Source organism: Mustela lutreola, chromosome 5, assembly GCF_030435805.1.
Source record: "Mustela lutreola isolate mMusLut2 chromosome 5, mMusLut2.pri, whole genome shotgun sequence".
Classification (NCBI taxonomy): Eukaryota; Metazoa; Chordata; class Mammalia; order Carnivora; family Mustelidae; genus Mustela; species Mustela lutreola.
In genome coordinates this window covers 101983645-102009511 of record NC_081294.1, presented here as the reverse complement: position 1 = coordinate 102009511, position 25867 = coordinate 101983645, and the positions used below count along the sequence as shown (strand labels likewise).

The 25867-nt window shown below is 41.3% G+C and overlaps 2 protein-coding genes across 9 annotated transcripts in view; one reads left to right on the top strand and one right to left on the bottom strand.

Moving 5' to 3' along the window:
- GFM2 (GTP dependent ribosome recycling factor mitochondrial 2) overlaps nucleotides 1-11693 on the top strand; it is a 79996-nt gene extending 68303 nt beyond the window's left edge. For 3 of the 8 annotated variants that reach the window (XR_009354013.1, XR_009354011.1, XR_009354014.1), the window contains 3 exons: nucleotides 154-334; nucleotides 7897-8022; nucleotides 10877-11693. Coding sequence is in view for 4 of the 8 variants with exons in the window: in XM_059175242.1 (XP_059031225.1) it covers nucleotides 154-291 (138 nt within the window). In the remaining 4 variants the exon portion in view is untranslated. Of the gene's footprint in view, nucleotides 1-153; nucleotides 712-1621; nucleotides 2900-7896; nucleotides 8023-10876 lie in introns of those variants that run through there. The other 5 variants (XR_009354012.1, XM_059175242.1, XM_059175245.1 and 2 more) reach the window with 5 other exon arrangements.
- On the bottom strand, nucleotides 536-25867 carry HEXB (hexosaminidase subunit beta). Its single transcript, XM_059175253.1, has 14 exons — nucleotides 25536-25867; nucleotides 22224-22369; nucleotides 17433-17498; nucleotides 14878-14924; nucleotides 14535-14645; nucleotides 8708-8809; nucleotides 6585-6714; nucleotides 4984-5164; nucleotides 4406-4492; nucleotides 3150-3222; nucleotides 2246-2420; nucleotides 1169-1259; nucleotides 947-1051; nucleotides 536-728 (listed from the first exon to the last, which is right to left on the bottom strand). The coding sequence occupies exons 1-14, from the start codon at nucleotides 25754-25756 to the stop codon at nucleotides 680-682; spliced, it is 1584 nt and encodes a 527-aa protein (XP_059031236.1). The 5' UTR covers nucleotides 25757-25867; the 3' UTR covers nucleotides 536-679.

Genomic DNA, 25867 nt, shown 5'->3' with positions numbered 1-25867 from the left:
AGCCTTAATGGCCAGTTTTTTCCCTTCCAAGCACTTACTGAATGTGGAGTCCAGGGACTGTATCTGATTACATATCCTGAAAATGGTGAAATGATAAGCAACAGGAAGAGATACGGGAGGCTTAAATTTGCTAATGTGAATTATTTTGATTAGGGTTATTCAACTGTGCTTCGAACGCTTACCTCTGGCTCAGCTACTTTTGCCTTAGAACTCTGTAACTATCAAGCCATGAACCCTCAAGACCAGGCGACACTGCTGGGCCGGAGAAGTGGCTTGAACCAAGTGCTGTAGGTCTTTGGAGACAACCTCATGGGCACCTACAACTGCATTTTCAGTAAGAAGAATTTTTATTGTTTTACTGAACTAGATAAACGGACAGTGGCCCTGGAGCGGCCTGTTCTGCTCTATATGAAGTTATGTATGTGAACTGTATTGTGGACCTGTAAAGTTACTGCTGTGGGATACACTGTGTTATCATAAGGTTTTCTGGGTTTTTTGAGCTTCTTACACAAGCAAGTATTCTATAAAGTAGAGGTTCAGTCTTCAAAAAGATACTTTATTTAAAAACAATATGAAATCTCAATTTCCATGATTTCAAAATCAAGTTGAGTGTGGAACAGATTGCTGTGGGCTTTGTCTCCTCCTGTTTTCTTCTTTAAGCTCATTTTTGGTTTTGTACTCAGTATTCACAATATCCAGTAAAAAGAGGTTCTGCAGCTATTCCCCGTCTATAGAACAGATAAATTATGAATTAGAGATGTTTTAGATTGATGGAATTCATATCCATTTTAAAGAACTTTTAAGTCAGAATCACCAAAGTGGATTTAAAAGTTATATCAAAATTTGGTGCATTTTTATATACACCTTTCCTATAAAAATCAGTGACTTAATTGGAAACTGTTAAAGGTCACTTGGACTTAGTGTCCTAGCTTTAAAAAGCTCTTACCTGGTCATCCGGCAGCGGTGAACGGTTAGTCTGTTGTAGGCATCTTCTAGATCTTTGATGTTCTTTGGACTCCAGAGTCTCTCACCAATGGCACTTGCCCGAGGCCTGAAAATTAAATTGCTCTGGTGAACATGTGGTTTAAATTCACATTTTCTTGTATCTAAAGTTTATACTTGGGAAAATTTCTAAAAAAATTCAAATGTTACCACTTAAATTCCGTACCATAATCTTGGAGTGAGGTTAGTTGCATCCACAAATTCTCCCCATAGACAAGCTTCTCCACCAATGACCAGTTCTTTCTGTTCTTGAGAACCTACATTAAAATCATTGAATTGATGTAAATGAAGTAGTTGCTCAAAACTTTTACACAGAGGCAATGACTGGTTTCTCATTCCACCTTTACTGTGGGGCAACATTTCTGTTGTGGTCAGCAGAGCCTTGGGAGATACTCTTGCTTTTGGCACCAAAGTGCCAACTTTATTCCCAAGGTGCTTGTTCGCCTATTTTGACTTTTAGTTTTACAAAAACTTACTTGGGTTCCAGAACCACTTTTCCCTCTGCTTGCCAGTGAACAGTGTGCCAGGGGAATACAAGTTGGAATACTAGTGACTGTCCCTTCCCAATAGACCTCCAGTTTTGAAATACTTTTTAACACTAACATCCTTTGTCTTGAAGGAAATTTTGTAAAATCTGGTATATAATAAAGCTGGAAAAAGAAGAACTATTCTTCAGGAAGAAGGTCTGAGAGCCTAAAGCTCGACCATTCCTCCTACCACCCCCACCCCATGGATGCAGACCCAAGGACCAACTGGACTATAGTTTTCCTTGTGCCTTACAATGGAAAGGCCCATCAAAAGAGGAAACAAGGATGGGGCGCCTGGGTGGCTCAGTGGGTTAAGCCTCTGCCTTTGGCTCAGGTCATGATCTCAGGGTCCTGGGATCGGGCCCCGCATCAGGCTCTCTGCTCAGCAGTGAGCCTGCTTCCCCCTCTCTCTGCCTACTTGTGATCTCTTTCTCTGTCAAATAAATAAAATCTTAAAAAAAAAAAAAAAAAGATAAAGTTAATGCAATCAAGAGTCTTTAAAATGTAGGGTGAGGAACAGTGCTCATCACCAGTGGAAACAGAAAAAACCCAAAGAAATCTACTTTTGAAGTTGTGGTTTCTTTCATGAAGTTTAAAATGTACTGGGGCCTTTCTTTTTAAGTAAACAAAAGTGAGGATAGTGAATCAGTAATATCCTGGTGGGAGATTAGACAAGAAAAGGAACAAACCAAGGTAATGACAGGTGCTTCACTTACCATCAAAATCAAGAGGGTCCACTTTATAGAACTTTCTCCAATCTTGTCCGTAACTAATCCAATCTAAGTACCAAGGAGCAGAAAGGATCATAGGGAAGCCAGCTGCTGTGACTTGAGCTTGTTTTTCAGGATACATTTCCTGTTTCCATACTTGAACAATTGTGCCTGGCTTAAGCTATTAAAGTTAAAAACAGTATGTATAATGAGATCCAACAATTAAAAATGACATTAAAAGTTGAAGCCATTATAGTTAGGAAAACAATTCCCTAAGATTCTTCAAAAAACACACATTTTTCCTCTTCAGATTTAGTACTAAATGTTACTGGTTACTAGCCCTTCTGGAAAGATAATACTGGATTTGAAATTGTCATTTAACTGATGGAAAATAAAATCTTTAAAAAAAAAAATTTAAATTGTCAATTTATATGCTTTTTATTTATTTGAGGGAGAATGAGTGAAAGAGAACATGAGAGAGGAGAAGGTCAGAGGGAGAAGCAGACTCCCCAAGGAGCTGGAGCCTGATGAGGGACTCGATCCTGGAAGTCCGGATCATGACCTGAGCCGAAGGCAGTCGTTCAACCAACTGAGCCACCCAGGCGCCCTAAATTGACAATTTAAAACTACCTTTATACCAATAAAGACTCATTCATTCTTGTTTGTTCTGCTCTTATGAAAAAAGAACTTCAGAGTACTCTAATATGTGACAAATAATGGGGTAGTGGGGGGTGGGAGGGAGAGATGGAAAGGTGGTACTAGTCTCAGTCTACAGTTTCTGCCCAAAGTTTAAATTCGGAGGTAAGCTTATTTCCCCGTCATGTTGGCAACAACATTATGAGGGTTCCTTCCTTCCAACATGTTATAATAGTCTCATATTAACGGAATCAGATGCAGTCCTCATACTTACCTTAACATGATCATCAAAAACCTCTTGCCAGACTATGGCTCCCTTGTTTATAGTTGAAACAATATACAAAAGCCTACCATTAGGGGGAAGAAAAAGTTATTTCAGAGCATAAGCTTAACATGTGTTTAAAGCATTAACAGTTTTCTATAAAGGACTGCAGTGTTGGGAGCTGCTTTTCACTACAGCACAGCTTTATAGCAGAACTTGATACAGTCGGGTCCGACCCAGTGTGGTTCCTTCTTTCCAGCACATGCTTCAGCATGTCACATGGGTTAAAAGTCATTTCCTGAATGAACATGCTAAGCGTGTTCCCCAAAGTGGGGAAGACATGGCAATTCACAGGGTAGAATACAAACCACAATCTCTGGTAGTGGCATGGCTAGCTTAGAATAAACTGTAATTTAGCCTGTGTTATCAACTACATAGTGTTCAACAATTGCTAATACATAGTCCACAAATATTTCCTTGTATTTAGACAATGCCAGGTATGCTGCAGGTTTAGAAAATTAGAATGTACCACACAAAAGGAAAACAGGAAAAGGCTAGAATCTGACCTTCCCTAATTCAGGAGTTGGCAAACTATAGCCTACAGCCTGTTTTTGTATGGCTCATTAGCTAAGAATGGTTTTCACACTTGTAAATATTGTTTAAAAAACAGTACTATGCAACCATGGGTCCCATGAAACCTAAAATATTTAATATCTGGCCCTTTAAAAAAAAATAGCTTACTTGTATACAACAGTACATTCATTTCCAAGTTTCTGCAGTGATGGAAACAGCCTATCTATGTGTTTTCCAAATGGTAGCCACTATCCTCATCCTGGTATTGAATACTTGAAACATGGCTGATGTGACTAAGGAACTGAATTTACAGTTTTCTAACTTTTAATTCAAATACATACACATGCAGCTGTGGCTATCATACTGGACATCACAGAAACCAAGTAAATGTTCCTGGAGTTGACCAAAGGAAGTGAAATTCACAGGCTGGACAGTAATAAAAGCTTCACAGGGAAGCCAGGCGCTTTGAACTGAATCCTTTGAGCAGGTGAATGCTGACCTTCAACATTTGTTACAAGTCTTAGTCATCACTTCATTGCTTTAAGGAAAGCAGCAGATATTGCTTCCTTCTGACACTTTGAACGATAAAGTATACAATATCTGCATTTGACATGGAGTGGAGAGAAAACTAAAAGTACTAAATAGCTAAACCTTTTACAAAAGGTACAGATGAAGTAGGCTTACAGGTAACTTACTTTTGAATATAGAAAGATTCCAGTCTTTGAAAATCTCTGCCAAAGCCCTTCCGCTTCATGAAATCTAGGACTTCTGGGTTGGACTCCCTTAAACAGAAACAGTAATTAAAATTGCATTGAAAGTTTGATAAACCCAAGGTCTTTAAAGCAGCTTATAGCCCTAACTTCATTTGTGCAGATTTAAAGCTACTAAACTTTGTAGGGATAAAATGAGCCAAAAAAACTTTATCATGAGTTATCCTAGTTTTCCACTGCAGATAATTTTTTTTCCGGAAGCCAGTTTCTGGTGGAAATGGCTTTCCCAGTCTCATGCCTCTCCCCTCTAAGGCTATTGGCACAGAGGATTTTTACTTGGAAAAAAATCTCCCTCACTTAATTGTTGGCCTTTCCCCAAAGCTGTTCTTCTTCACCATAGTCTTTTCAATCTCCACTGTCTTGCACATCTTGATTCTCCTTCCTCAAGGCTGCCACTCTTGAGTTATGTTGCTGACTTAAAACCCTGCAAACAGAGATCTGTCCCCCAATCTTCCCTTTTCACGTGGAGACCTCTAAAAAAGGATTTTAAAGAATGGTCATACCAACATGTAAAGTCCACTTCATCTCCTCCCAAGTGAACGAAGTGATCTGGAAACACTGTACCAACTTCTTTGAAAAACTGAGCCAGGAAGCAGTAAGTTGAATTCAGAATAGGGTTTATAGGTCCAAAGGTCCCAGACTGCTCAGGTCCATTGTAACATGGAGTCAGGAGGTTTTTCTGACCTGGAAGAAGTATTTTAATCACAAAGACAGACATGGGTTTGGAGGTGATTATACTACTTTTGTTGAAGCTCTAAAAAAGGTAAGCACATCTGCTAAGAGTTACAATGGCAACTCCTTCCAAATAAGATGAGGAATTCTTTTCTTTTCTTTTTTTTTTTTTTAAAGATTTTATTTGTTTATTTGACAGAGATCACAAGTAGACAGAGAGGCAGGCAGAGAGAGAGAGAGGGAAGCAGGCTCCCTACTGAGCAGAGAGCCCGATGTGGGACTCGATCCCAGGACCCTGAGATCATGACCTGAGCGGAAGGCAGCAGCTTAACCCACTGAGCCATCCAGGCGCCCAGGAATTCTTTTCTTGAATCCTATTCCCTGTACCTCTTTTTTCCCTTTCCACTATTCTATTTCAGATATTTCAAATATTAGTAACTCCCAAATCTTTGGCTCACCCAGACCCTTTTTCTTGATCTTCGGTCTGTATTTCAAATTTCCTGTTCAACACAATTTCCAGGAAGGGCACTACTACTCTTCCCCTCTATAACTTTTCCTTCTTCAGAGTTGATCAGTTGACAAGGTCTATGGATCGTATACCCAGAACGTGTCTCAGCTCTCTACATTATTTTCCATTCTCATTGTTACCATTCTGGCATAGGACTTGTTCCTTTCTCCTTCCAGTCTGTCACTTCTTCAGGTTTCCCTGAAGTGTGGTCCTCCTCATGTGATGCTTCTTTCCTGTAACTTTCAGTGGTTTCCATGTGTCCTGATGGAGCCCACAATCCTCATCCAAGGCCCCCTACATTGTACTTCACCAGATTTCCCAATATTCTCCGAGTCCTCCCTGGTAATACTGAACAATTCTAAATGCGAGCTGCTGTGCTTTGTGTTCTATATTCATTATTTAACCCTCAACAAAATTACATGATAGTTACATTTTAGAGATGGGGAACCTAAGATGAGACACTCTAGACTCGTTCAAGGTCACTCAGTTTAAAAAAGTCAAAAAGAGGATGCAAACCCAAGTAGTGTGGCTCCACGGCCAGTTCTTACCCACCCTATAGTGCTTACTGCTCTTGGCTGCACTATACTTGGTCACCTAATGCCCTTCATGTTATTCCCTTTATCAGAAACAGGAATATATTTTTTGAGCTCTCAAAAGTACTTTCAGTGTTCTTCTCATCCAAGAAACCATTTCTTAAATTGATTGAGCATGCTCTACTTGTAATTTTTTTTTAGCCCTTGTTTTCATACTTTGGGCAGCGCCTGGCATAGTATCTTGCTCACAACAATTACTCAATACCATCTGTCAACAGTGTTACCTTTGTGCAAACCACAGTTAAGAACAAAATGAATTAACACCAGGTCATAAAAGATGGAGGAACTCAGGTACTCACTCTCTGCAACTTAAAAAAAAGACACTCCTTACCTTTTCCCCAAGACTGTGTATGTCCAGGACTATCAAATTCTGGTAGGACTCGAATGCCTCGTAATCGGGCATATTCTATCACCGCACGGACATCATTTGGTGTATACACGTGAGACAAAGAATAGCTTCCCTATAAGAGCCATATTTAATAAAATGTATGGAATGTATTTGTCTATGACACTTTTAACAGTTCTGTTTGTACACTGGTATTGGATAGCTAATTTTTCTAGTACCACAATGTATTAAATAGTCCTGTGTGATCCTGGAGGGCTTTTTAAAATTTTTCTTTGATCCCATTTTATTTTCATTCATTCCTTAGTAAACTCCACAGCCTATGTGGGGCCTGAACTCACAACCCCAACATCAAGAGTTGCATGCTCTACTGACTGAGCCAACTAGGCGCCCCTGGAGGACTCATTTCAATTACTTATTTACTGTATCTTATCAGTAAACCCTCAGCACACTGTGCATTAATTCCAAATTTATGACTAGCTCTATCTCAACTAGCTCCTCTTGTTTCAGGAACATCTACCATTAGGTAACCATACAACAAAACAGAAATAAAATGTTTGACTCCAAAGTCAAACTTGTGGAAACTCTTGAGTATACGCTTCTTGTCAGTTTTAGAATAAAAATTAAAATACTATTACAAAGCTGAGCTGTCACCTTTCAAAGTCATTTTAATTACTATCAGCTTTAAAAATATCCCCAGACATGCTGTGGTAATTTTTTTTTAAAGGATTACCCTCAATCCCTTTATAGGTCACTCAAAAAGTATGGGTTGTAACTACAGACAAAGGTGTCAGTTAAAGGTGTTACTGTAGCATATTTCTTAAGGTATAAATAGATAAATATTACATGGAAATTATAAGCTGTATCTAATTTTGTATGTAAATATAACCTAAAATGTCTGATCCCATGATCCCCATCAAATTTATACGCAAGATCAGATCTAACTACTCAATTATAATTTAGAAGACAAAAGAACATACTAATTGATAGTAGAAGGATGCAAACAGCAAAACCCAGACTTTGGGAACTATTAAAATGACTTAGTTTTAACAAAGAAATTACAAAAAAAAGAAAAAAGTAAATGGCCTGTGATGGCCACCTATATATCAAAAGACAAGGAATGGACACACTAACTGACCACTACGTATGGAACTCATATGAATCTCATTGCAGGTAAGATTTTTTTCTTTAAGAAAAGGTAAAGGCACTTGGGAAAATGTAATGACTGGCTAGCTGGATGGTTAATTTTTCAGCTGCAATAATATATTATGGGCTTTTTGTTTTGTTTTAACAAAAACAGAACTTTTTACCAATAAGATAATGCTGTCCGGGATTTTCATAAGAAATAATGGTGCCAAGGGTGGGTGAGCGCAGGTGATTCAAGACTGGCCAAGTACTGATTACTGAAGCCGGATGACAAGGACATGTAAGTCATTATTCTACTTCTGCATGTGTTTGAGATTTTATATAGTAAAAAGTAAAGCAAAAGCAAGCAAAAACGGAGTGCCACTAACATTTCAACCTGCACTACATCATAACATTAGATAAAGCTTGAGAGTGTGGACAAAGGAAAACATTTAGAGTCCTGGTTTTGTCCCTTCTTAACTCCAATTTGGAATGAGGTCAGTAACTGCCTCTGTATTTATAGGGGGATTAAAAAAGATGACATGAGGCTTGCTCCCACCTCCACTGTTTCATAATACAGTTAATCTGAACACTGCTGAGACAACCATTTATTTTTTAAGGAGCTCTCATCTATAAAATTCTCTATATAGTTTTTCAGAGAAAAAGTCATTTACAGAATCCAATACAATTCTAGGCTACATGATAAAAATACTCAACGTTTTATTAGTTGTGAGTGCTACAGGTCTCCTATATTAAGCTTCTTAAATTTTGTGTAACTACTAGAGATTATTTACATTTACAATAACAATTATAAGAACAGTTTTATGGACCTACGTTGCTAAGCTACAGCCTATTAAAGTTTTTAAACCATGAACATCTAACTTTTATACTTTAATTCTATCCGTAAGAAACATTTAAGCTGAAAACTTATGATGAAACCATACACACATATTTGAAGACAGACTACAGTAATATTAATTACTCACTTTGTTGCTTAACTCAGGAAAAGCAACACTCTGGTAAGGGAAAGACTGGTCATCAACAATGTGCCAGTGGAGAACATTAAACTTATTAAAAGCCATGGCATCCTGCAAGCAAACATGTTAAAACATTACATGTAATATACAGATATAATATACAGATACAATACATACACAATCCAATTAGCTATATTCAGGATCTTTTCCAACATGTCTACTTCCTTTTAAATTTTTTTTCAGCAAAGCAGGAATGCAGAAGAAGTATAAATCATTTATCTTATATACTTCATGTGGGTGGCGCCTGGAAGGCTCAGTTGTTTAACGTCTGTCTTTGGCTCAGGTTATGATCCCAGGGTTCTGTGATCAAACCCTGGGTGGGGCTCCTTGCACAGCAGGCAGCCTGCTTCTCCCTCTCCCACTCCTCCTGCTTGTTTTCCCTCTCTCCCTGTCTTTGTCAAATTTTAAAAATCTTAAATAAATAAATAAATAAATAAAAATCACACTTCATTTGGCATGTCACTTTTCAAAAAGCCCTATTCAGCGTTTGTGTTTATTCTAAACAAAGAGCTAGAACTTTGTTCTCTGAGAATGTAAAATCTTCTAAATTCCAAGTATTTATAAACATAGTTGGGCAAGAATGGAAAAGAGTTCTTAGAAACAATGGGGGTATATAAGTACCAGGATTTATAATCCCCAGAGAAAAAGTCATTTACAGAATTTAACACAATTCTGAGATCTGAGGGGTACGTGTGTGGCTCAGTCATTGGGCATCTGCTTTCAGCTCAGGTCATGATCTCAGGGTCCTGGGATTGAGCCCCACATCGGGGTCTTTGCTCAGCAAGAAGCCTGCTCCCCCTGCTTGTGTTTCCTCTTTTCGCAGTCAAATAAATAAAATCTCAAAAAAAAAAAACAAAAACAAAAACCACAATTCTGAGATTTGAGTGCCACCCCTTCCTTTAGAAATGAAAGAAACCTGATAAGAGTACAGCACTCTCAAATTCTAGGGGAAATTGGTATCAATTTTATGTACATTCTGGAGGAATAAACAATGTAATACACAAAACATAAGCTGACTATTTGACAAAGATTAAAAAAACAGTGAGAGAGGGAGACTGATTTGCCATACCAGATAACTAAAACTTAAAGAAGCTTCCCTTCTCCATCAGGACTGAAAAGATTTGCTGATGCATTTGGGAAACAGCTTACCTAACATGGGAATTATGCAAAGAGGTCCAAGTTTTTTAGTGGATAATGGCAAGATTTTTACCATCAGAGGAAGGAGTTTCTCAGTAGAGACCAGGGGCTTGCAAACTTTTTTCATAAAGGGCCCAAAAGTAAATATCTTGGTTTCATGAGTTCCACAGTTTCTATCACCATTGATCCTGTTGTCACAGAGCCACACAAAATGGAAACAAATGGACATGGCTGTAGTCCAGGAGAACTTCATTAGCAAAGACAGATGACAAAGTGGATTTGGCCCTCGGGCTCTAATTTCCCCAAACCTTGATACTGATAATTTTAGTATATGTGCTGCCAAAGTGAGCACCTTTAATACTGATAAGATACAGAATTAGATAATGATGTGAGGGTCATGAAGAAGATAGGGTAGGAAAATTGCAGGTTCATCTTGTCCCATTGACACACCAAGGTAATAGTTACATGTAGACAACTAACACTTAAGGCAGCATAGACCTTCCAAGGTCCATCACAGAGAGATGACCACGGAAACAACAGTGGAGATACGGTTGGGAACTAAAGCCCTGACGAGACCTAATCCAAGAAGGAGGGACTCAGCTGCACAGAGAAGTGAGACCCCACACCAGGCACCCCAGGTACAGGGGACCTGCACAGGGAGGATGAGTCTATTAACATCTGGCTTTGAAAACCAGTTGGACTTTTAGCCCACTGAGCCACCAGGCACTCCTCTACACCAGCCCCACCCCCCACCCCGGGCCCAGAGGGCAACAGGAAACGAAGTTTGCTCTTAAGAAGCAAGCATAATAAACCAAAAGACACACCAACAAAACAGCAGTTTGAAAAAAGCCTAAGGTATACAAAAGATTTATTTCCTAATCTCAGAACTTGCACTAGAAGGGGAGAGATCTTTAGGAGGCTTCCTAAGAATCAAAACGCTGGCAGTCACCATTTATTTCTCTTATTTCTCTTTTCCCCCAGCCCAGATCCCTGAACACCTAACACTTCACCCATCTTGCTAGACCACAAACCCTGCCCCATTTAACCCACTGGACTTGGCAAGTGTCCCTCCAAAGTGACTCCTATGTGGAGAGGGGGAGAACTCCATCTACCAGCACACCTGCAATGCAGAAATCTAGCAGACAACGTCTGTCAACATCCTGGCAGTTAACATTACCAGTACTGGAGTGAGTCACGGTGCCACCTGACAAGCATGGAGAAGAACAACCGTGCCACCTGACAAGCATGGAGAAGAACATGGGCTCCCTTCTATCCTATTCCTGCCCAAAGCTCGTGACCTGAAATCCAATCATGTAGAAAACAGGCAGAGATGTATTCTACAAAGTAATGGAGCCATACTCTTCCAAAATGTCATGGTTTTGACAGACAAAGAAAAATAAATGGTATGAAATTAAAGGTGGCTAAAGAGACATGACCAATAAATCCCACACCTGATCCCGGACTGGATGCTGATGGAAACAACTGATGTAAGATGAATGAGGTCTGCAGAGCAGGTGTTCACATGATGTCGATTTCCTGAGTTTTGATGGCTGTACTGTGGTTACTGAGGTAAGCAGTTGTAGGAAGTGAAAAGGGAAATCTCAAGGGGTGTGGGGCGTCATACGTGCAACTTGCTTATGTTTAAGGAACACATCTTTAAAAATAGAGGGGGGGAATAAGGCAAATGTTCAATTTTGAAACTGGGATGTCTGGGTAAACAGTCTATGGGAGTTCTCGGGACTCAAGAGCTTTTCTTTAGGTTGGAAATTACTTCAAAATAAAATTTAAAAACTTCTAATGTTAGAGAAATGAAAACCATCTGTATTGGCCCGAGAAGACAAATTGATAGACTGAGAATTCAGAAAGGGACTCATGTATTTGCAGGGAGTTAGTTTTTGCTACTCGTGGCACTGGGAGCAGTGGAGAAATTACAGATCGCTCAAAAATGATGCTGAGACTACAGGCTAACCATTTGGAAAATAAAGTATCATCCAGAACACAATGAAGTAAATTCTAACTGAATCAAGAATTTTGTAGGAAAAGGTAGAAATTTTTTTACAATTTTATTTATTTGTTAGAGAAAAACCACGCAAGCACACAACCAGGGAAAGCAGCAGAGGCAGAAGGAGAAATAGGCTTTTGACCGAGCAGGGAGTCCAATTCAGGGCTCAATGCCAGGACACTGGGATCCTGACCTAAGCAGAAGGCAGATGCCTAACCCACTGAGCCACTGAGGCACACCTAGAGTATATCTTTTAAACATTTTATTTTTTAAAGTAATCTCTATAGCCAACATAGAGCTTGAACCCACAACCCTGAGATAAAAGTCACACGCTCTACCAAATGAGCCAGCCAGATGCCCTGTAAGAGAAACTCTGATAGGTGATTTTCATATTTAAATCATTGTTCTGGAGTCTTCTCAGCTCACTTTCCAAGGCCAAAAATAATAAAGGATTAGATAGAAAAATATTATACTACATATAAAACTTTATACTTCTACAGAAAAAGATACTAGTTTAAAAAACACATCTAGAAAACTTCACTACAATACAGAATGGGTAAGCATATAAAAACAAGCAAATACCAAAGTACCACTGACACACATACAAACAAATTAACACCGAAGAGCTCTTAAGTCAACAAGGAATCTATATTCCGAGGATAAAACAGACACTGAAAATAAACTTGCCGCCTGCAATATAAAAAATACAAATAGCTAATAAGTAAAAGAGGCTTCTTTTTTTTTTTTTTTTTAAAGATTTTATTTATTTATTTGACAGAGACAGATCACAATTAGGCAGAGAGGCAGGCAGAGAGAGAGAGGAGGAAGCAGGCTCCCTGCTGAGCAGAGAGACCGACGCGGGACTCGATCCCAGGACCCTGAGATCATGACCTGAGCCGAAGGCAGCGGCTTAACCCACTGAGCCACCCAGGCGCCCAGTAAAAGAGGCTTCTATTCACTAAAAAAATCACAGAAGTTCCCTGCTGGTGGCCACACATTCACTCATATGTCCCCTCTAAAAGGCCATCTGACACTAAGAACTAACTTACGATATCCGCCAAGATAAAATGTATCCTTTAAGCCCAGAAAATGACTTGCAAGAATTTATACTCAGGAAATAATCCTGACGAGTGTACAAATATAAGAATATTTACTTCAGGGACACCTGGGTGGCTCAGTGGGTCAAGCCTCTGCCTTCGGGTCAGGTCATGATCTCAGGGTCCTGGGATTGAGCCCCACATTGGCCTCTTTGCTCAGCAAGGAACCTGCTTCCGCCCCTCTCTCTCTGCCTGCCTCTCTGCCTACTTGTGATCTCTGTCAAATAAATAAAATCTTTAAAAAAAAAAAAAAAAAAAAACAACTTACTCTACAGTACTGTTTGTGATTAAGTTAACCTAGATGTCCATCAGCATGAGAACAGACTCACATCATGCATCATGGTATATAGTATGTAATATTCAACTCCTTAAAAAGATGGTATGGACCTCATAATTCTTCTTTTTTTTTTAATGACTTTACTTATTTGACAGAAAGTGCACAAGCAGGGGAAGGAGCAGGATCCCCGATAAGCAGGGAGCCTGATGTTGGGCTCGATCCCAGGACCCTGAGTACATGACCTCAGCTGAAGGCGGAGGCTAAATGGCTGAGCCACCCAGGCACCCCCAGACCTTATAATTCCTTCATTAAAAAGATGTCCACAACAAGATTTTCTGAGGTAGCAAAAGTGCAATTCTATATAAGTTTTTTAAAAAAGATTTTATTTATTTATTAGAGAGAGAGAGGGCCTAAGTAGGGGAGAGGGAGAGGGGAAGCTGGACTGGACAGAGGGAGAGGGAGGAGACTTCCCACTGAGCAACATGGGGCTTGATCCCAGGACCCTGAGATAATGACCTGAGCCAAAGGCAGTTGCTTAACCAACTGGGCTACCCAGGTGCCCTCCATTTAAGTTTTTTAAAGAGTTATGTCATATGTGTTAATACTTTCATTTTTAAGAGTAAAATGAGATAAATGGGACATAGAAATTGATATCAACCTTTGGTAAACACAAATATGGGATTACCACCTCTGCACAGCTACATTCCAACTTCTTACACTAAGCATTCCTTTCTTTCATGAAAGTGATAATAATGTCTTTTGAAGAAAAAAATTCAGGGTATTAGTGCAAATGCAAAAACTACTTTTTAATAAGACACTGCATAATGATCAAGTGAAGGTGCAGAAAAACATAGGAGGAAAACCTCCATTCCCCTACAAACTGGTGGTCACTGTGGGGATGAACCAATAAGTGGACAGGAAAAAACGGTTCCTATCAACCTCTACCCCAGCTCCCACCATCTGAAGTCATATATTCCTTTGAAACATCTCCCTAGGGATAAAGCAGCTTCCAGCCTCCTTTCTATGCCATTTTAAGCAAATTAAATGGAGATCACAATGTTAAAAGAAACTAACTTTCTCGACTATGGAAGAGATTTTCCAAGGGAGGCAGGAAAAGAATGCTCAGTGCTTTACTATATGACAAAACCACCCCTCCCCGCCATGTTCCAACTTATAAAATGGAGCCAAGAACCCGTGTAAAGTAACACCATAAAAGGACACAGCTTCAGCAGAGACAATGGGGAAAACAAAATAATTACCTACCAGAGTTTTAAGTATACTCTTAATGGGCAGGAAGTGTCTAGCTGTATCAATTAAAATTCCTCTGTGTGGAAACCGTGGAGAATCAATAATATTAGCCTCATTGATGGTGAACTAGAAAACAAAATAGAAGTGCTTTATTTTTAGAAATTTTCTCTTGACTTGAGATAAGTGAAGACTGTATCTATGCAAGTACTGCATAAAAGATTTAGAAAAAAGTGTGAAATTTTTACCAGAGAAGCTAAACATTTGGAAAGAACATTCAAGAACCAAGTAAGTAGCTAAAAACTTTCTATTTTTCTTGTAGTAATCCAACAATTTTTAGTAACATAATAATCATACTTACAGTCCCATAAGAATCTTGATAAATTAATTGGCTAAAAGTCTCTAAACCTAGGAAAAATAAAATTTATAATTTATTGCATTAATTTATGTAACAGATTGAGTGAATAAAAGTCATATTATGCAAACGTACACCCATAACCAGAAAAGGCAAATAAAACTAAATACAATGTCACACCTATACCCTCTAACATATTTTCTAAAATCAAAGCTCAGTTTTTATTATTTTTAATTGTTTTTTTAAAAAGATTTTATTTACTTATTTGACAGAGAGAAAGAGAGTACAAACAGGGAGAGTGGCAGGCAGAGGGAGAGGGAGAAGCAGATTCCCTGCTGACCAGGAAGCCTAATGTAGGACTTGATCTCAGGACCCTGGGATCATGAGCTTAGCTGATGGCAGATGCTTAACCAACTGAGCCATCCAGGCACCCCCAAAACTCAGTTAAAAAAAAAAAAATCCCTATTGCCATCTCATTCAAAGCTTTACTTCACTGTACCCACACACTGAGTTTTGTCTGAACAAGAACACAAAAATGAATGGTGGTTTAATACAACATAATACTAGTCACTTAATAAATTAATAGCAAAATAAAGAAGAATTTTTATGATAAAATATAGTAACTTTAGAAGGTACATAAAGTTAACAGAGAGGGGAAAAGGTTCGAAACCACCATTAACCTATATTAAGTAAGGGCCCAAGTTAAAACTTAAAATAATTTTACTCATAGCTGTAAAGACTATCTCCTGAACATTTTCACTGAAATGGACTGTTTCCTTAATATACTATATTAAAAGCGAATTCCTTTAGCTGCCCTTGACTTTACCATTAATTTTTTTCTTAAAAGCTTTTAATTTTTAATGGATCTCTACACCCAACATGGATCTCAAACCCACAACCCCAAAAATCAAGAGTCACATGCTCCACTGACTGAGCCAGCCAGGCACACGACTTTACCCTAATTCATCATTCTAGATGACAGTGAAAATTTCAACCTAATAGTCCAAAGCCAGAAAGGAAAAAAGGAGACACAACTGATGCCATGAAAGTAAAAAGGATCATCAGAAACAACCATGTAAAATTGTAAGCCAGAAGATTTGACAACCTAGAAGAAATGGGTTAATTCCAAGAAACATATATCCTACTAAAACTGAATCACAAAGAAATCAAAAAAACTGAAAAGACTGCTTACTAGTAAGGAGACTGAATCATTAATCCAAAACCTTTTGACAGACAAAAGTCCAGGACCAGGCTTCAGAGTTGAATTCTACTAAACATTCAAAGAAGAATTAACACCAATTCTTCTCAAACTTTAAAAAAAAAAAAAAAAAAAAAGAGGAGGCAATACTTTCAAACTCATTTTACAAGGCTGGCATTACCCCAATACCAGAAACAGGTAAGAAAATTACTGCCCAATATCCCTGATGAACATGAATACAAAAATCCTCAACAAAGGTGGCAGGGCACCTGGGTTAACACTCAACCTGAATCAAATCCAAGGCCTTCTTTATTTTTAATTACTGTAACCAGTTAGCTCACACTTAAAAAATAATTTTTTAAAAACCCTACTATTTGGAAGTCAGTAGAACAGTATCTCATCAAATTAGAGGAAGTAAAAGAAGCTTCTGAACGGGAAAAATAAATGTCCCAATACCCAAACTTTGTTCCAACTCTGAAATTCAGAAAAAGCTTTTAGAGTTTCTCTCTGCCTATCGCCTCTAACCCCTCTAGGTATGTATTTATTTAACACTGTTCCTGTAAACGTGGTTATGTTTCTGAATCCACAGAAATTTAAAATGGTAGAAGGGCCCACTCCCTCTTCCCACTGTTAGCGTGTATGTGGTTGACTGTGCCCCACCAAGACTTTCATGATCAAGTGATTCCTGGCCAAAAAACAAAGCAGAATCACCCCGTTCTCCCTAGTGGGTTCAGATGAAAACTGGTAATAAAATCAGAAACAATCCCAAAAGGAGACACCGGAAAAGAACCAAGAGTCACACAGGAGATGATATGGCCCAGTTATTTACACTGTATGGAGATCACTAGGGTCTCACTGTATTAAGCTGAAAACTTCACCACTAGCTGGAGGATATGTTTTATTGAGAAAGTTATTTTTCTCTTTGTTTCTATGCTTCTGCATTATCAGGTTTAGCAATAAATCTGAGACATTTTGCTTGTAAGTAAATACATTTATTAAACAAGGGGAGAGAGATACTTGCTACTGAAGGTGACAAGAAATGACAGTGAAACAGACTGGGAAGAAATGCCCTTCTTCGAGCAGGCCGAGGCATTTATAGCTCCATCCACATTACAGTCCCAAGAGCATGAACAAATTACATTCATACATACATATGGTAATGTTCAAGCATTTTTCCAAAAGTCAAACGATCTTTCTCGCATGCTTTAAGTGTACATGTGTGATAGAAATAATTTTGGAAATACCTGACAAACCATCTGTGAAGGGCCCAAGGAAACAAACTTTTGCTGTGCTTGATTTCCCAAAGCACCAAATGGAGATATTTCTTTATTAGAAAATAACAATCAAACTACATATAACTTACCTCGTAATACTCCCCAAACTCTGTTGGCCTTGAGAAAAGCCACTGGTCCTGCCACAGCTAACGTATCTGCATTGGGGGGAGGAGGGGGAGAGAAGTTTGTTAATCCCTCGGTCACACAACAAAATATTCCTTAAACATATCATTGATATTTCTGGAGCATTCCTTTCTCCTGAGCTCCAGGCTTATTTCTCCAACTCCTCCTGTACATTTTCACAGAGATATCCTGTGGATTCCTACAACTCCACAAGCCCAAAGCCAGGAAGCCCTCCTTCCTGCTGCCCGCTGTCCCTGCCTGTCCCCACTGTGCCTCATCTCTGTGGGGTACAGCAGTGCCCTCCCACCAGGAAAGATGCTCAAGTCAAGAATCTGGGTGTCATCTCCACAATTCCTCATTTTCCTTCAGATGCATTATTGTCTCCACTTCCCCCATCAACAGAATAAGTTCCTACTTCGGCAATGATTTTAAATTTTAAATTCCTCGGTTCTGTAATTCCTTGTGAAGCCTCAAGGAGCATTTAAATCTTCCACTCCACCTAAGGCCAAGTGTTATTTCTACTCTTTATCTTCTACTTCTACGCTCCTCTACTTGCCTTATACCCACCTTTCCCCACTATTCTCCTAAATCTCCCTTAAGATTCACCTCCTGGGCACCTGGGTGGCTCAGTGGGTTAAAGTCTCTGCCTTCAGCTCAGGTCATGATCCCAGAGTCCTGGGATTGAGCCCCCGTCGGGCTCCCTGCTTAGCGGGGAGCCTGCTTCCTCCTCTCTCTCTGCCTGCCTCTCTGCCTACTTGTGATCTCTGTCAAATAAATAAATAAATAAATAAATAAGTAAATAAATAAATAAAAAAGACTCACCTCCTAACTCACTTTAGCTAAACTGAGCTGTACCCCACTCAATAAAAGGTTCACACCCAGCTCCAGGTGGCTGCTTCTGGGCCAAGGGGGGACACTGATTTTTCAATCTTCTAAATCATACTCTCCCTAAGGCTGCACCAACAGTCCTTGTAGACTTTTGGAGAGGTTTAGAGTGGAGACAACCACAGATAAAGTAAAGCACCAGACATTACAGAGACAGGAAGCTAAAGGGCATGCCAGACCTGGGCTCTGCTGCAGTACAGACACTCAGGGGGCAGGTTAATGGCCCGTGGCCTATCTGGACCACACCATCGCCCTCCACCACCATTGCCCACACTGGCACCCAAGAGCAGGCTGCAGGTAGGGGAAGGAGCTCTAGCAATAGCCAAGAATCACGTAACCTTCTCAGGTGACAGTCTTCTGACTAGGCAGCCCTTTCCACAAGAAGACTGCAGTGCTGAGTTAGCAAAAGGCCAGGCTAAGCCAGAGACTACTGTTTTGAGTACAATCTAATGGTGTTTCCTCTTCAGCTCTATTAAGTTCTTAGCCACCAGACTCACTGGCTGCTGTTTAAAACTTTTTTTTTTTTTAAGATTTTATTCACCAATTTGACGGAGTGCATGCACACAAGCACAGAAGCAGGGGGAGCTAGAGGCAGAGTGAGAAGCGGACTCCCTGCTGAGCAGGGAGCCGGATTCGAGACTTGATCCCAGAACCTTGGGACCATGACCTGAGCCAAAGGTAGTGGCCCAACCGACTGAGCCCCCCAAGCATCCCCCAATCTGTTTTATTTTTTTAAAGAATCAGTTATTGATGTTATCTGTATGTACATCCCAAGGACCCTCGGATCATGACCTGAGCCTAAGGCAGATGCTTAAGCTGTTGAGCCACCCAGGCATGCTAAAAACATTTTTTAATGCATCATAGTTTTCAGAGCTCCAGTAAATAGTTTTAAACACAAAAAAGTCACCTAAACACATCAATACATTGCATGGACTCAACACTCATTATTTTCCAGGAGCTGCTGATCTTAAGAAGGACTTAGACTCCACTCAATGCAAAACCCATGAAGAGAAAGCAGTTAAAAGGAGATTTTGTTTCTAAACGTATGGACTCCTAAGCTGTAGAATTTCAAATTTTTTTTTTTAAGGATTTTTTTTTTAATTGATTTAACAGAGAGAGGGAAAGCACAAGCAAGGGGAGGGCCGGGCAGAGAGAGAGGGAGAAGCAGGCTCCTCATAGAGCAGGGAGCCCGATGCGGTGCTCGATCCATAGACCCTGGGATCATGACCTGAGCTGAAGGCAGAGGCTTACCCCACTGAGCCACCCAGGTGCCCCAGAATTCCAATTTTTAATTCAAAACGGAACTACTGGTGTTAACAGCAATTACCCTCCCTGATGTGGCATCAGAGTGGCATCTTGCACTTCTCAGTTATCCCTTTCTGCTTTTTGCACTGTAACTACTTTGTCTTCAAGAGTGTACATACAGATAACATCAATAAATGATTCTTTAAAAAATAAAACAGATTGGGGGATGCTTGGGGGGCTCAGTCGGTTGGGCCACTACCTTTGGCTCAGGTCACGGTCCCAAGGTTCTGGGATCAAGTCTCGAATCCGGCTCCTTGCTCAGCGGGGAGCCTGCTTCTCTCTCTGCCTACTAGTGTGCTCCCCCCTCCTCTATCTCTCTCTCTGACAAATAAATAAATAAAATCTCACTTTTGAGATGCCCATTCAATTCCCTCTATTTTGGTCAGAAAAAACACACTTACCAGACCTTCTCCTGGGCATTTACATACATGTATGTATAACAAATGTTGTCCTGCCATATATGTGTTCCTGCGTATGTCCTGATACACAAACGTTACCCTACTTCTCATATGCCCTATGCCCATCTCCACAGTTTATCTCAGCAAGCTCTCCAGGCTGTTCGCTCACTCGGCCTCTTTATTCTTCCCTCTAGTACAGCATTCTTCAGCGCCCACGGACAAGATACACGCAGTCATTCTTGTACTGATGAACATGTGGTTTTGTTTATAACTCTTCACTAAGACAGGCAAGCTGCATCAAACAGCCTTGTTATATGTAATTAATTCTCTACAGTAGACACTAGTTCACTTCCAGTTCAAGGGCATATATATTTTCCCTTTTAATACATAATACTGTGGCACTTGCCACTTCAACATTTTCTCACACTCCAGGACAACAGTCAATATCATTTCCATCATTACAACAGCTGATTCATTTTCTCATCATCATCTTCAACAAATTCAAAACTGAAGACTAGTTTCTCCTTCAACCAGAAAATTTCACAGTCAGCTTGTCCTAAGAAGCCTCCCCTTCAGAATAAAGGTTTGCAAAGCTGAATGGATGACAAACTATACCTCTCCAGTCTCAAAACACAGCCATTTTCTGGAATTTACGATATGTCATCAGTATTGCTAACAGACAGCAAAGATTCCTTGGCAAGTTAACGACCACTTCCATCTCAATTCATATTGCAAAACCTAATTCATGAAGTGTATAAGTGCTGTTGACTGAAATCACATGTCTGACAGTCACAGATAATCCTGTTTATCTTCTAAGAACAGCTAGAGAACTGAAGAGAAATGAACTTACTTCTCAGAGATGCAGTAGAGATCTGATCTAGGGACACCCGGGTGGCTCATTAGATAAGCATCTACCTTCAGCTCGGGTCATGATCCCAGGGTCCTGGGATCAAGCCCTACATCAGGCTCCCTGCTCGACAGGAAGCCTGCTTCTCCCTCTCCTGCTTCCCCTGCTTGTGTTCCCTCTCTTGCTGTGTCTCCCTCTGTCGAAGAAAGGAAAGAAGGAAGGGAGGAAAGAAAGGAAGGAATCTGATCTACACTCAGAGAATGAAGAGATGAACCTGACTATAAAGCCGTCTGAGGACAAAAGGGTCACTCTTCTCTTAGATATGGGGTAGCCCCTCTATCCTTACACTCCGCTCCCCATCTGCTCTGTCTGCACTTACCCTAGCATCTACGTCCTCACATTGCTCCCCTTGGTTCCTTGCTGTAATTCCACATCTTCCCAGTCATTATGCCCTATGAAAACAGCCTGCCCAATTGCTTCCTTCCAAAACAATCGGGGAAAAGCCCAAACATTTTAGGTAACAAAAATATATAGCTAAATAGTGACTACACTGTAAAATGAAACAACTCCACCCCACTCCCAGTTCTGCAGTATCTCTGTGTCAAACTAGATTATAAATAGAGATCATGAATATAAGGAGAGATTAAGTCTCAAAATAAAAGTTAAGAAATTACCAAGATGTCCAAAAAAAAGGGGGGGGATTAGCAAAGTACATTATTGCTCCAGAAAGTACTTAATACATGTTTATAATGTTGGGCCAAAAAGCAGACTACAAAAGCCATATGGACAGTATTACACCATTTTCATGTCATTTTTATATGTTTATACTTATATCCATGTATATTTCAATGTTTAACTCTAAAAAAACAACACATCCGAAATAATAGTGATTGACTGAGTGCTGGGGTTAAGATGATTTCTTTCCTCCTCTTCACTTACTGTATGTATAGATTTTCCACAATGACTATGAATTATTTAAGGTTTTATTTATTTGACAGAGAGCAAAAGATCACAAGTAGGCAGAGAGGCAGGCAGAGAGAGAGGGGGAAGCAGGCTCCCCACTGAGCAGAGAGCCGGATGTGGGGCTTGATCCCAGGACCCTGAGACCATGACCTGAGCCGAAGGCAGAGGCTTAACCCACTGAGCCACCCAGGCACGTTATGTATTACTTTAATCATCAGTCTTTAGTGATAATTTTAAAAATCAAACTTATAAACTCACCAAGAACTCAAAATAGTTCATGGCATGGAACCTATTTGTGGTACATAAGCCCCTCACGAGCAGCTTAGAACATGATACACTCACATTACACAGGTACTCACAGGACTCATCTGAAGTGATATTGGGGTAAAGATCACACTCCGATTCTAGGACAACTGAGATGAGAAGTTGCTTTAACTCCACTGCACTATTACGTTTAGGAGGTCCGAGCTGTGACGTTTTGAGATCAAAAATATAGTCATGGTATCTGTGTGAGAAATAAATGCAAACAAATTTTTAAAGCACTGCAGCCAAGTTTTAGATACGCATGTGGCCATGGACATCGCAGCTGACTCCTCCCATCCATGCTACCCAGGACTGGTCCAACGAGAGGCTCTCACCCCAAGCTGCACATTACAATTTCTGGGGGAGCGTTTTGGAAATACTGATGTCCAGACCATCAGAATTAGAATCTCTGTGAGTAGGATACAGGCACAGAAACTTTGGAAGCTATGACCCCCAACTTCCAAGTGCCTCATAGGAAATTGCTCTTAAGAACTAGTAATCAAACCAATAATGGTAATCCCATCACTCTTCCGTATGCAAGCCAATTAATTATAACCAGCAATGGAGGTGGGCATCAGGGGTGGTGGTAGCAGGAAGTTTCTGACACTAAGTGTGCGACAAGAGTCCCATTTCTCAGTATGGGACACCTGGACTAGTTGCACCCTAGATGCAGCCACTAAAGGTGGCAGAAATAGAAAGAGTAGGGATTCCCTAATGATACTGTTGACTGCCTTAGTCAACTAGAATCCTCCCTGATTTTGGACTTCCTCAAGTGTGAGATAATAGGTGTTATTATTGCTTGAGCTTGACTGAGTCAGAGTTCCTCATCCAACAAAAGTATCCTAGCTATTGCACACTCCCCTCCCAGAAAAAAGGGTCACTGAATTCTTGACAGGGCCTTGAAAATTTACCTTCTGCTGATACCCAAGTACCAGAGAAATGGGATATTAAAACAACATTTAAAGGTGTTCAAGGAACAGGCAGATTTCAAAGCAGTTAATATTTTAGATTTTGGTAAGCCAGAGATTGTGTATGCTACTTAAGTGTAAGAACATCTGGTGTGCTTTCAGAAAATTAAGGAGAGCTAGTTAAGATCCGGTAAGTTTGGAAGCATGTGGAAGTTAACAAGTCAGAGAGTGGAATGGATGAAGGTGCTGAGAGCCTCCTCCATGGGAAAACCTCAGTAGATTCAGAAGCAAATTAAGATCAATGAATTGTAAACTTAGAAATGGTTAAGATGGCCAATTTAATTTTATGTGTATTTTACCACTCTTAAATAAATTTTTTAAAAGGAAATTAAAATTGCCAGCAGCTCTGAGATCTGAGTTAGGTGCTGGCTTGCCACAAATACGGAAAAACTTGGTTCTGGACATTGAAACTCCAACAGAAAACTCAAAGGGTTCTAAAGCAGTGGTGTCCAAGGGTTAATTTTGCCTTTCAGGAACCAAGAGCATGCAGGTTTTTGTTCAGAGAAAACAAATGAGTGACTAGCACATGATGGACCTCATTCTACAAGTTGAGGAAGTCGTCACACCTGACCAAGCTCTCTGCTTCCAAAATGCATACTATTTCAACGCAAGGTTTACCATATAAGCTGGGCACTTCAAAGACAGGACCGGTGGTTCTCAACAACCTAGGGCCTACACTGTGTGTGCTCCCGACCACCTAGCACCTTTGGAACATCCCCATCATCTCTACATTCTGCCAACCACACTGCACTTTTACTCTGAAATAAATACCCTTGCAGGTTCCTAGAACGCTCACCTGCATGCCTTCAAGTCTTAGCCATAGGGCTAATGTTTTATAACCTGCTTCCTAACAAGGTAGGGTATAATTAACAACAGCTGCCTCACATACCAGGCATGAATTGGTTAGGCCAACTCCAGATAATCACCTGCACTGTCTCAAAATGCCTAGCCTTGTTTTGAAACCATCTCACACCTGGCTCAAGTCCTGGTTATCCAACTACCACCAACTCATCTTCCCTGCTTGCTTGCCATACTCTTATCAGTCCTTTCAAGCCTATTACCAAGTCCTTTTCTACTAATAGTATGGCACAGAAGAAAAATAGTTTTACCAACGGAGTCCCAAAGCAAAGATTTCCTAGCCATGATTTTCCTTTAAGATGACCTTCATGTACTTCTTCCTCCTCAATATCCCAAAGCAACCAACCACCTTGGCTTTATTCCCTCACACTGACTCTAGCCATTCTGACCAGTTTAGCAGATTCAGTACCAAAGGCTGAGTAGAGTATACATCTAAAATGAGGGTAATGCTATCCACTCAGTTGCAGGAAAGTGAAGGAGAGAAAGAAGCCACCCCTGGGACTCTTTAGCTTATGCTCCAGGTCCATCTGGGGCCAGTAGGTGTTAAGCTCGTTTTGCACACAGACATCCCCCCCACCACCAGGTGTCTGCTGTTCTGCAGGCAAAATTAAGCTATGACGCCCACCGGACACAGACAGACAAACATCTGGGGGAATAAAACGGCAGTGCAGCCAGCACCAAACGACACTGGTCTCCAGCACTACAGGCCTTCAGGAGAGTCCAGCAGACAGGGGTCTCACAGAGCGGCGACGCCACAGGCAAGCCGAAACACCTTCCCAAGAACAATCTGCCTCGTATTTGGTGTGGTCAGCAAAGCCAGGCTGTGGGCTGCCTCCGCGTTACGGAATTCACCCTGTCTGTGGCCAAAGGCTTTCCAGACGTGGAAATGTGGGGTGCTCCGGGACTAAACGGGAAGCTGCCGGGGCCAGCACGTGACCTGCCCGCCGCGAAATGCAAAGCAGATACTGCGGCACAGGGATCACATCTAAGTAATTTCATGAAAACGGCGAACACTTCGTATGAAACAGATTGGGGGAGTTTAGGCAACGCTCCAGCCTGAGCACCTTCTGAAATGTTACCAGATTTGGCGAGTGCGGTGGGGAGGTGGCCTTTAAATGGCAAACCACCCGGGAATCCTGGTCCCAAGCTTAAAGCACTCAGCCCTTCCCTGGAATTTCCTTCAAAAAGGAAGCTGCCACCACCAACCCTCTCCATCCGCAGTCCTCCCCGCTCCAAGGCGAACACGGCCACGGATTCCGAACAACCTACCCTCTCCCCTCAGTACCCCGCACGCAAACAGGGCTCTCGAGCGCCCAGAACCTCCCTTGGGAGGCAGGAGGGGGAGGGGAAGAGCTTGGGTTTCAGCACCTGTGTCCGAGCTGGCTCTCCCACCTTCTAGACCTGCCACTCTGGTCAGGTCCCTGGCCGGTCCGGGCTGTTTCCTCATCGGGGAAACCAGGATAAGAGCGCGCCCCCGACTTCGCCCCCTGCGCCCGCACAGCCCCCCGGGGCTCCACCCGGCCGCGCGCGGGGAGCGCTCACCGCCGGAACGCTTCTTGCAGGAGGGAGCAAGAGGGGCCGGCGGTGGACGAGGGGTCGTAGGAGAAGGAGAAGTTCTCGCGGGAGACGACCAGCAGGCGCGGAGACAGCTTCACCGAGAGCGGCATAGGCCACAGGGTCGGGCCCGGCGCGGCGAAGGAGCGTGGGGCCAGCGCTGCCAGCAGCGCCAGCAGCGCCGGGAGCCCCAGCCCGCGCTGCTCCATGGCCGCCCGGTTGTTCGCTCCGCCCGGGTGTGCGCGAGCGGGAGGATGCCCACCTGGCCTCCCCGCCGACCGGGAGGAGGAAGTGCGGAGCGCGGGGGTGGGGTGTCAGCT